This window comes from Strix aluco, chromosome 6 (genome assembly GCF_031877795.1).
Source record: "Strix aluco isolate bStrAlu1 chromosome 6, bStrAlu1.hap1, whole genome shotgun sequence".
NCBI lineage: Eukaryota > Metazoa > Chordata > Aves > Strigiformes > Strigidae > Strix > Strix aluco.
The window spans coordinates 23,920,972-23,933,625 of record NC_133936.1 but is presented as its reverse complement, the minus strand read 5'-3'; the positions used below and the strand labels follow the sequence as shown (position 1 = coordinate 23,933,625).

At 35.2% G+C, this 12,654-nt stretch overlaps 1 protein-coding gene across 3 annotated transcripts in view; it reads left to right on the top strand.

Annotated features, from left to right (window-relative positions):
• Nucleotides 1-11,971, top strand: part of LOC141925275 (neurabin-2-like) — a 46,229-nt gene extending 34,258 nt beyond the window's left edge. For 2 of the 3 annotated variants that reach the window (XM_074829123.1, XM_074829124.1), the window contains exons 17-19: nt 4,053-4,169; nt 8,988-9,176; nt 10,559-11,971. In XM_074829123.1, the coding sequence (XP_074685224.1) occupies nt 4,053-4,169; nt 8,988-9,176; nt 10,559-10,726 (474 nt within the window). In that variant the 3' untranslated portion in view covers nt 10,727-11,971. The remainder of the gene's footprint in view (nt 1-4,052; nt 4,170-8,987; nt 9,177-10,558) is intronic. The other variant, XM_074829125.1, reaches the window with a different exon arrangement.
• The last annotated feature ends 683 nt before the right edge of the window (nt 11,972-12,654 follow it).

Genomic DNA, 12,654 nt, shown 5'->3' with positions numbered 1-12,654 from the left:
AAAGGTGTAGATCTTACCAGATTGCGTGCTCTTTCTCTTTCCACATTGCCCTGAAATAATAGCCTTTTCTTCTCATCATTGTATACTTTATCCAAGTTGATCATCGCTTTAACCTTCCAGCTGGCTTCTTGTCTACTGTTTTATTTTTTTGGTCTCCTTCTCATGCTCCAGTATGTAATTGCTGCTTGCTGCTCTTTTCTTTTCCTTAGTGCCAGTTGCAAACCAGCAGCTGGAAAAATATACAAGTCCTCAGCTATATTCCTGCTTTGATAGAAAGCTGACCCTGTTAAAGAACAGATTCTCATACATTAATTGATCCTAAAATCATACTCTGCCTTTCCAAAGTCAGGCTGTTTTTACTTTGCAACGTTTGGTGTCTTTTATGAAGATGGTAATGTGACAGTTGCTACTGCTTGGGATGACTAATCTTTGTAGATCTTAACCTGCAGTTGATCATTAAGTTTGCACTACAGTAACAAGGCTTTCACTGGTAAACCTCGCTAAAACTGAGAAAAATGTGCTTGACCACTCAGCAGTAAGTCTTGTTACTAAAACAACATAACAGCAGGGACAAAATCATCTTCCCAGAATTTAAGGAAATAATACTCCTTTTTGTTGATGTTAACTCCATAATATTTATTGCTTTTACATCTGTAGTATCCCATATGATCACATGAAAGCATTTCTTAAAGAGCAGGTAAAAGTAGATACCCTAAAATAAGAACTTTGTCGTGTAAAAATACCGAGCTATTGTACTGAGTCTTTCACATTGTGTATAATTTCTGTAGTTGTGTTTTAATAGTGATGATGTAAGGAATGTAATTATATTTTAACTGTTTTCTGTTTCTGCAATATTTGCCTCTTAAAATTACTGTGCCTAGAAAGGTTTTGTTTTCTTAAAGTGATACTGAGGTTAGTCTTAAACTTATAATTTGACAATCAACTTCTTGTTGCTTGTGAAAACTAGAAACACAAGAACTAAAATCCTGTGATCTGAGTGTTTGCAGACTGGTTAGCCATATGAGATTTTGAAATTACACAGTTCTTAAATTAGTCCCTTTACATAATCTGCCCCTTGATTTAGTCCCATTCTCTGATACAATACAAACATATATATACTGTTCATATTCATTATTTTTCCAGAGCATTATTTAGCTTCTGTAAGCCTGTATGCAGTGTTTCATTTTCATTGCAAGGAAGAACACTGTGGTTTAAACTATTTATATCCTAGTATCTTAAATTTTAGGAAGCATATTTATAAAATATCTTCTATCCAAACTCTGTGCTCTTAGAGAATCAAAAATCTTTGCAACTGGCTCTAAATCCTTAAAATGAAGTTATACTACTTTAAACTAAATAGGAGCAGGGAGAGGAGAAAACATTACAACTGGTGCTGAGATGCTTTACTTTTGGCTATGTTTTCTTCATATTTTTTCTAAGGTCTCATTAAATACTTTGCTCAAATATCATCCTCTCTTTTTCTTGTACAATTTTGTTTCGGAATTATTCTCAACTGCTCTGCAGAGGTAGAAGGAGTGAATTGAGGGTGGCTAAAACAAAAGCTCCTAAATCGATTTTTCAGTTCGGGTTGAAATTAATTTGAGAATAGGTTGATGGACTAAGTATTCTGTTGCTTCTGGTAATTCTTTTTGTATCTAAAAGACTAAGAAGTTCCTAAAATATAGTGTAATTAATAAAATAATCTGTGTGGTAAATAGAACACCGTTTTTCAGTCGTGTACAGTACCACACTCCATGAAAAGGTAGCAGGAAAACTCAACTTGTGATTTGCAGGTTTTTTTGTTTGTTGGGTTGTGGTGGTGGTGGCTTTTTTCCTTGGTTTTTAGTTTTCTTTACTCTTTTACTTTTTTACTTTTTTTTTTTTTTTTTAAAGACTGGAAATGCGTATCAGTAATTTAGGGTAAAAGGGAGTGCGAAGATCAAGTATGTGCCCCCAAAACAAAAATAGAATAATCTAGAAAATTTAGAGTTCAGGTTAAACTGAAATCAGAACACAAATTACAAAAGTGCTCAATGAAGACAACTGCAAAAACATAGTTCTCTTATAGAAGCAGAAGTTATTGATGAAAAATGTCTTTAATGTCAGCTTAATTTAGTATCTCAGATTATTTATGCATATAGGGATACGGTATGGAATCCTTACGAAGTATAGTTAGTTGATTAGAGACTTACAGAAAATTAGAGAAAATAATGGTAAATAATTGCTTACTGTTCGTAGGCAACAAAGAGTAGTACTGAGAAATAAATTTTAGAAAGTCAAAAGTAGGAGGCATGGTTTTGGCAGAATTACTTTTCACTCACTAAAGAAAAGTAGCGTAGAAGTCAGGATCTGAGTTGGAAATGGAGATAATCAAGTTAGAAAATATTCTGGGAAACACATACATTACTATTCTTTAGAAGCATTTTCTTATCAAATCTGCTGTGAAGTTTTCAGGTGTAGCATCTGATTTTTCTCATGGTCCACAACTTGAGTCACACACTGCTCAGATAACCTGCCTGAGGTTGTATGAGTACTGACTGGTGGCTAAGTTTGCACCTAGATCCTGCTGCTTTTAGATGCTAAGGCAGTCATGCAGATCCAAAAGCTTCCTTTAAACACAGACTAAGTGTAATAACTGAATGTAAACAGTAAATGTTATGAAGATTTTGCATTCTTTCAATATGATAGTTCTTACATCAGTCATATTTCTAACCTGAATTTTACTTTGTTACATATTTTTTTAAAAAAATTAATAGTACTTTGTTAATTTAGTAAAAGAATATATTTGTCAAAATCTTATATTTCAGAAGAATTTTCTGTTTTGAAAGTAATTTATTCACATTGTCAAACTGCTTAATTACTGTAGATTTACAGTGTTAAACCATTTTTTGTAAAGACATCCAAGTAGTTGTTTAACATCTAAAATGTTCGGATTTGTTACAATGTTTTTACACTGTTTGGTACTTTAGCTATAAAGAAGATTTAATATAGCTTGATAACAGTCCACGTATTATAAAAATTCTTCTAAAGATATGTGGTATTTTTCATATCAAGGTAATTTTCAGATGACTGTGCCTCAAATGCAGCCACCTCAAAATTCAATCACAGGATCACAGAGTAGTTTGGGTTGGAAGGTACCTTTAAAGGTCATCTAGTCCAGCCCACCTCCAGTGAGCAGGGACACCTTCCACTAGACCAGGTTGCTCAGAGCCCTGACCTTGAATGTTTCCAGGAATGGGGCATCTACTACCTCTCTAGGCAACCTCTTCCAGTGTTTCACCACCCTCATCAGAGCTGTTAAAACTAACAGCAACACGATACAGTATCTTAAATAAGAATTTAAAGTTCTGGGAGAGTTTGTCCTAAGGTGAGCTCTGTATGCTCTATTCATGAACTAATTTAAACCCTGATCTGCAAGCTGTCGACAGCTCCTTGCTATTGCAATTCTCGATGTATGTCAGGCAAAGACAGCCTATTTGTTTCACTGTCGACTACAGTGGTTCTGTAGTGGGCAACTAGGAAGTCTAAACCTAGTTCTCATTTTCAGAAACTAACTTATGGGGGCACTTCTGGGCCATGGGAATCTTAATGACCATAAACAATTAGGACTGATTTTTATCTCACCAACAGAACAGCGCTTTCTAAAGCACATTCATAGTGCTTGTGTAGATTTCAGTTGAATACAAACTCAGTATGAATAATTCCACCACATAAATCTTAAATTGCTTCTTCCTGAGTGGGGTATGCCTGCTGAAAAAGTAACCACATGTATTTCCTTGTGTACTTTAACGCTATTTCAGGTTATGACTGATTGTCCACACAAGGTGTTCTTACTGGAGATGTTGCTTTAAATTTGTTACTTTGTTTTTGAATTCAGAAGTTTAACAAAAACAAGTCAGATGCTTGATGTAGTGAGTGCATTTCATATGTGATCTAAAGATAACTGAGTCATAGTATTTTTTTTACCAAAAATCAAAATTACTAGAATGTCTCCTTATGACCTGCTTTTCCAAGGAGTGAGTTAATAAAACGTTATTTCCACTTGTTTGCAGAGTAGAATTGTCATAGATGATACATACCATAGCAAGCCAAGTTGTGAACTTTCAGGGTTAGTGACTGAACCAAATCTGTCAGGTCGTTCACACACTTTAACCTTCTCTTCAAATGAGGTGAGTTTCAAAGTGTGTATATGTGTCTTGTTGATGTTGTTGTTCACACTACAGCATGTTTAATAGAAACAGATTTGTGTAATGTGAAACTAGATGGCTGTTTCCATATTTGAATGTTGAAGAGCACTGTAAAGAATTGTAAGCTGTTACTGAACTAAGGACACGGACTGGTAGATGGTATATCACCCTTTCTGTTCTGATCCTAGTTATAAGAATTAGAATGAACTCTTTCTAATCAAATTGCAGGTTTTGATTTTTAAATATAACACCTTTCTGTTCCACTAATCTAAAGCAATTTCATGGGTGAATGAAAACTGCAACATTTTTGATCTTGCCTTCACATTTGTGCAGGTTTGTTTTACCATAAAATTTCCTCTCAATCAAAACAAACAACAGGAAAAAAAGGAGAAAAAACCCAACAACTAAACAAACCAGAATATACTGGTTCTGATATATAGGTAGAAACCAGATACCTGAAAATCAGTGTTCATTCCCCTGGAGAACCAACTCCTTTGGCTACAGCTGAAACCTGAAGTCAACACTTCGGTAACGTTCTGAGATACTGTCTCATTCAGTGTTTGACTGATGGGCGTCTTTATAAATTAAATCCTTTATAGACTGGGAGGAGTCATTAAAAGCTGAACACAATCATCTTCCAGAATTGAGTTAGAGGGCTTGCCAAACTGGTAGTGATAATGTTTGAAGAAAAAAATTAAATGATGGTTCATGAATGTGGGGGTTGGTTATTAGCTATGTTAAACCAGGCTTTCGTGAAATCTTCAAATATTCCAGTATTATGTAGGAAGTCAGAACAATCTTACAAACAATGTTATAAATATTAAATCAAAAATTGTATAACTAGCTTACAGGTTTCAGTAGTGGATTAATTTCTTGCAGATTTTTATCAGAGGTGACAGTCATAGATCTAATGAAAACCGGAGGAACTCCAGTTAATATCTATCCTCGCAAGTGCTCTCTGCACTTTTTTGAATGAAATGGTTCATGAATGAAATATGTTTCTAAAACTTTGAAGCGGTATAAATCATAAGATTTTAACAAAACCAAATATCTTCTTGAATACTGTTCTTTGATAAGTGTTACAACTTTCAGTAAACTTCTGGTTCTAAAACTCAAACGAAAGTTGTCTATTACCAATTGTGCTTGTGTAAAGTCATGATTTAAGCCTTTTTTTTGTTATGGATGAGTCTGATTCTAGCATTCTCTCTAGTTCATATGTTGCTTATGCACATAGCCAATAAAAGTTGTTTGTACCTTTTGCGTAATTCCATTGACTATCAGTGTTTGTTCTGAGGATAAATACACTCAGAGCTGGTTTCTCTTTTGGAAAGCAGTATGTGTGAAGAAGGTAGTTCTGTTCTTGTTTTTTTTTAATTAGAAGTACAATACATTGAGGTCTAGGAAAAAATAAGTAACCAATCTTACAGCAATTTTGGGTATTTCAAATCCTTAACTTAAGCTCTTCACAGGTAGAATTTCTACCTGGTGCTTGTTGTTCGGATGGGTTCATAAATATACACTAGGGATCATGCTAGCCAGTGTGACAACCCCTGCTTTCAGAGGAACGGGCTACGGTATGCTGCCCTATGAACCCTGGAATTGTTAGTAGACAGGAGATGGAAGCACCTCTTAGAAATCTAGACAGGAGCAGCACTGAAGAGTCTGCCTCTGCTGGGCAGATACTTACAGGCAGTTTGGGGAAGTGACTGTGTGGTGAGAGTTAGGTAGGTAGCAGCCAGCTAGTTACAGCAAAGGCACCTTCCACTCACAGTTGGTCACTAAGCTAGCTAGTAATCCCTCCTACCCTTCTAAAGTTTTTAGTCTGTTAAATGGTGTGATGGCATTGGTGTTTTCTTGGGTTTTGCATTTTTATCTTTAGACCCTTCAGTATTTCTGTACTTGCTTTCTGAATCACCTGTGTTTTTATGCAGGAGCACATGATTTTCTCATGCTTCCATACCTTATAAGTAGTTTTAGTTCTGCTTTCTGAATTTGCAGCTGATCTTATGTGTGTGTGTGTTGGCTGTTTTGGGGACTGTAACTGATGTACAGACAGCTTGGGACAGTCCTTCTGCCTCTGGAAGGACAGTGAACAATTGGGAAAAAAATTATGTAGAGGTGTTATTTAATGACCAATAGCATTACTCAAAAATCAGTGCTCTTCATCTTATTCTTTTACACTTTTCACTTTTCTATTCATATACTGAAAAAAAAAAGTTAAATGTGCTTTTCCCTTGTGCAGTAGTGAAAAATTCAAATTATACAGGACTAAATATCTTCCTGTTCACTTCTGTGAGGAGATGATGTCTAAGTGTTTTAATACAGATTCAGTTTTTGGTACAACAACTTCTGGTTTTAGGTTGTGTCTTTACTGATATAAAGTAGGAGGTGTTTGTTAGCAGCTGATAATGCTGAAAGCCTAGACTGGAATTAGTAGCTCAGTCTGGAGGACTCCTCTGAGGTACAAGTCTGTTAGCTACTCTAATCTGTGCTGCTTGGAGGAACTGCTGCAGAGAGCCCCTGAGATTCTGTCAGGGGACTGCATTCCCCTGGTGAAATGAATGAATCTAGGGCTCTTTGTTTGACAGGAGTACACCTTCTTCAAGTACTTATACTTTGAAATTTCAGAAGCAAAGTTCTTGCATGGTTAGTGCAGATTAAATAAAACTAATGAGTGAGTTCCAACTGGAATGAAACTTTTTACAGATTTCTCAGTGTAAAGGAGATAAGTATATAGATAGGTAGATATATACACGCACCCCAGAGGATAAAAGTATGTGTGTGTGTATATATATATATAAAAAAAATATGTCACAATATATATTTCAGTATTTCTTGCTGCTGATAGACCACACACAACTCTGGCATACAGGTCAAACTTGAAATGTAAAAAGTTTCCCCTTTTTTTGTGTATTATTCATGAACACTTGCTAGTATGAGACAAAACACAAAGTTACCAATATATATTTTTGTATTACAATATCAGGTTGAGGAGTGCTATTACCTGAAATGATTTAAAATAAACGGGCATTTTTAAATTCCTTTAGTAATTTATACAATAAATCTTCTTTCTCTGTACGAAGCATCTCAAGCTTGATACAGCTTGGATAGAAAACTCACTGGGCCCCAGTTGTCTTGACACAGATGCTGTATAGAGCACTTCAAGCAAAACCTCTTCTAGAGCCCTTGGCTGTTGTTTTACAAAAATTGTTGTTCTTTTGCATATCAGGAAGGTGGATGTGTTGTATCTGTGTATCTTGTTATATCTATGTAAGCATTTTAATTTGGATTACGAGTTAATTTTTGAAGTAAATCTCCTGATTGTCCCCACTTGCCTTACCTTGATTTATCTTGGAAATCAAATCAGGTGTATTCCTGGTACATTCCCACTGAAAATCCTTCAAAATGCTTGCAGGATGGATTTTAGGACCTCAGCACAAACTGTTATGCTCTACAAACTTATTTATCTGCACTACCTCCTAATGTAACCACTGTCCTTTGTTTCACAGACCAGGGAAAGAAAACAATTTCTAATTATATGTAGTCCTCTGATGCATCAGAAATTTAAAATTGTATTTGTTTCACCTCAGATGTGTGTTCCATGTTGCACTCTCAGTTCTAGTTTACAGTATGACCGGATTGTATGACAGGCCTATGTCTCGCTGTCTTTCACTCGCAATAGCCAGAATTACTTTGTTACATTCAATCAACTCTCCCAAATTTTCCATCAAGGGATTTGGATTTTTGTGAGATCACTCTGGTTGGATATGTAGTTGTTCACCTGAAACTTACAGGGTCATGTATCAAATCCATCACTAGAAAGATGCTTATTTCCATGTTTTCTGTTTACAAATTACACGTGTGTGGCTCGCTGGAAAAAATGGGCATACTTCTCTCTGTTTTGAAAATGTCTTTGATAAGTAGTGGAAGCTGCCTCATGGAGCAGTCCACAAGTCTAATTCACTCAATCATGAGCTAGTGAGAGATCATTTTGGATAGTTAATAAAACTTCTGGTAACTCTGATGTTACCAATTCAAGTATTGCACTAGAATTCTTCTGTACAGATATTGAGCTGTTTTATGTAGCTTTTTTGTGATGAAGTAATAAAGCACTTCAGGACATACAGCAGTACCCTTTTCCCCTCAGAAGCTAACTGAAATTGAAGCAGGGAGCTTCAAAAGCTGTGTGAGCAAGGGTATTTTCAGTGGAAGGCTACAAGCTCTTCTGAAATGGTCTTCTACTAGGCAGACCCTTTAAAATGATGATGTGATGGCATTAGATGAAAGAATAAACAGTCCTCTCTATTTAGAAATGCACCAAATTTAGTAAAACTGTACCTGGAACAGTCACCAGATTTACTGACTACTAAAATTGCTTTTATTCTGGATTTCGTTTACTTAACAATAATCAATAATACGGTTGAAGAGCTACTTGATTATTCTTAATGCTGTGTAAGGCAGTATCTAACATTAGGATTGAGCTACCTTAACTGACTGAGGAAACTTGTTCATTGTTAGGGTACATCAAATTTAAGTGAATGCTTTGCTATATAATTTCTTAGAGAAAACCAGTTGTGTTCTCTATTTCTGACTTAGTTTGTGTTGAATGTTGTGGTGTCTTTTTGTTTATAGCAAATTCCTAGGCAAACTGACTGTAAACTGTGATCTCAAGAACTTAAGTCCTTTTGGAGCTAGAGTATGTTTAAAAATGTATTTTATTAATCAAACTCAGTTGGCAACTGGAATTCAACATACAGTCAAGTAAAATATTGCTTACGGTGACTTTTCTCAATTGGTTAGGCATTAGATGATGAATTTACAACAACAGGAAAGCAAAATCAATGGCACAGTAGACCTATTTGTGAATGGACCACCCAGCAAGTGTGCCACTGGTTAATGGGAATGAACATGGAGCAGTATATTACAGAGTTCACAGCTATGAACATAGATGGACAGCAGTTAATGCAGCTTGACAGCGAGAAGTTAAAGGTATGTGAATATCCCAGGATAGATTTGTAACTGTATAAATTTCACTGCTGATTTAGACATATTTTTAACCTACAAAGTCTATTCTCCTGGTTTTGTGGCTTTTTAAGGGATAGAGTTTTGCTTTTGAAATACTTGGGAGACTATACAGTTAGATGAGAATTTAGTAATTGATTGAACAATTAAAGACAAGCCAGTTTTAATCAGAAAAATACCAAGTATTTCTTCCTTGTTTGCATCTTGAGGAAATCAAAGTAAGCATAATTTCCCAAAGGGGCTTGATACATCTATCCTCAATCTCAGCGTAAGGTCACATCAAAACAAGATCCAGCCAATTTAAATGCATAGAACTGCAGGATTCACTTTCAGAAATCTTTCTTCCCTATCTCCTCTTCAGATGGGAAGGCTAAAATCTTATCTGGTGACCTTCTAAATGTTTTTGGGTTTTATTCCTGCTGAAAAAATCTATTCTACATTTTTCTTTTGAGCCTTTTCTTGCCATTTTACCTCTGGGAGCTGCATGGTATGTATCCCTTATAGGCTATTAAACTCTTTTGGGGGTTTTTTGTCATTATCAGACTGCATTTTGAACAGGCAAGATGTGTGACTAAAATGAGGTTCATTGGTCTATTCTGGCATAAGGAAAATTATTGTTAATGATCAACAGTAGGATTTGAGTGTTTTAGGGAGGAAAAAAAAGTGTCTTAACTTCAGTCTCCAAAATATACCTGCATTTTAGAACAGATGTGCAACACTAAACGTCCTGTATTTTGTCAAATATTTTCTTGGATACAGAGGAAATACGTGTTACGTGTCTGTCAAATGCCTCTCTATTTGGGGAACTTTGAATGTTGATACTTAAAGCTTAGTTTACACCCAGTGCCATTCAGAGTTCCATAGAGTATGAGCGAGTGCTGTCTGTAACTTGGCATCGGGTGCTGCCACCTGCTGATCAAAAATCAAAGTGTATCGTTTACTTAATACACTTTCTAATAGTACACTCTAAAATCCTTAATGTTAAAAATTAGAGACTAGTTACTGAATATAAATTCCTCTTGTATAAAAAGAGCTAGAAAATATTTTGAGACTACTATTTATTATGCTATTTGCTTGAAATTCTCATTTGTCTATGTGTTTGTAAATGCACCAAGAAGCTGTTACTGCACAACCAAAAAAGAATAGGCCCTTGTTTCCTTACCTTGTTTCCCAGATGATCATTTACAATGCTCTTGAGGACTTAAATCCTTATTTTCCAAATAAACAGGCTATCTTGCAGCAAAGTGATTAACGCTTTTTTAAACCGTTCACGTGCAAGCACTGATGAGTTATGTAGGAAAAATTAATTACGAGGTTTTTTCTTTTCTTCCTTCCCCCCCCCCCCAAAGGCTTTGGGAGTTTCCAGTCAAAATGACCGATCAACAATAAAGAAAAAAATTAAGGATATTAGAAAAACACAAGAAAAACTGGAAAAGCAGAAGGAAAAGGTTCAAAAGAAGGAGAGAGAAGTTCGCAAGACTGGCAGAGTGGTAGCCACTCTTGAATCAAGCTGCTGAAGTGACCCTGTTTTGTTTTAGTGCAGACTTGCTTCATCCTGAGGAAGTTCAGCAGATTTGTATATAATTGTACAATTGAGGGAGGAGGGAAAGTGCAACAGTTTAACATGGTAGGTGGTTTTTTTACTTTTTAATTATGGTCCCTCCCAATTACAACCCAATAAAATGAAATGTTTTCATTATTTTTATTCCTAGTTGACTCTGCCTGTACTAATAGACGATAATTTAACTTTCTGCCTTAAGTGATATTTGTGCTTTTAAGACCTCATATGCCCTTTTCATTGAAATTGATGTTTGTGAAAAGTAGAATGCAGTATTAAAAATCATTCCAATATTAGTCAACCAGCATTTGATAGAGTTGAATCTGATAGAGGGACAATAGAAAAATCCTGCCAACAAATTCAGTCTGTGACAGTCTGTTTATCTGTTGCCACTAAAGATGTATAGTAAAAATTAAGTTTAAGAAAACAGTAATGTCAAATTAATTTAAACAGAAAGCATGTATTTCAAATTTATGGATTATTTTGTTTAAATTCTTGTATTTCTGTGTTTTTCATTCAAAGTTCACTGTAGTAGCACATTGTTTTTGATTTCTGTGTTGCAATTTACTGAGAGAATAACAAGAAATATTAAGTAGTTTTCACAAACTACATATACTAAGCATAATAATAGGTTTTCTGTACACTACCCGTATGGTGTTGGGACAAGGTTTAAACCTATAAATAAGATCTTTTTTAACCTATTTTTCCTAAATAATACATAGTTTTATAGATTTATGCTATGAATAAGATCAATTTGCAATACATGTATTTCTCTTTTCTACCTGCTACAAGATTTTTGCGGACCAAATTTATATATTTGCTAATTTTAAACTACACTGTTTTTCAAACTTAAAATACTGAGGGAAGAATTGTAGGAAAAATTATCAGTGAAGCACTGGGTTTCTGCATTGTATTTGAATGTTCGATTGTAGATTACAGATTATTTCTCTTTCTTTAAAGGAGGATTTGATTCTCAGAATAGTTTAGTACATGAATTGGTGTTTTGTATATTTACATACTATTTTCTAGAGATACTGCAACAGCACTTCCTTTAATTAGATTATTCCAGAGACATAGACTAGTTCAAATATGAATTCCACCATAGAATGCACTAGAACAAAACTTACATAACTCATTTATGTGGACCAAGTTCTCCTTTAAATCTATGAACTGTTTTTCATTTTAATTAAATGAAAGAACTTCACTGTTGCTGTTTCACAGTTTTGGTTTTTTTTGTATAAATGTCTCATGAATTTCAGCAAAAGAACTGTGTGGAAATGCTTCTGCACACTATGCATTTCCGAAATAAAAAGTCTGAAAATCTTGGTAAGAATTACTTTTAAAAAGACGTTCAATTTTCACTTTTGTGCATTAAGAAACAATTCTCTGGTCAAGATTTAACTTAGTTTCCAGTACCTTTGAGTTTGTACTTCAAACTTACAGTCCTTGAGCCAGAGAGGAATGCTGCCTTACTGATAAAAGAGAAGGGAATTAGAAGTACGGAATGATCAAATGCTTAGGATCACACGTGTAAAACCACTGTTCAATTAATTCAGTCAAGGAAGCTTATTTCTCAGTTAAGTGCTTTCAGCTAGAACAGAGAATATTGATACAACTATGTATTACCTTTTTCCTTTAAGCTTATGGAACTGAACATTGCACCCTGTGAAGAGTGTGTTTCTCGGGAAGGAGACTAGTGGAAATAATGGTTTCAAAGACTTGCCTGTGTGCAGAGCTGTTGTAGCTAAATGGGGGCTATATCTGGATGATAAACTCACCTGGCACCTGAGCATAAGAACATTGATTATCACAGATCACAGCATTTAACATCTGTTAGATGCTAAACAAGAAGGCTGGCTCCATGGAACGAGCTTAGTACCACGCCAC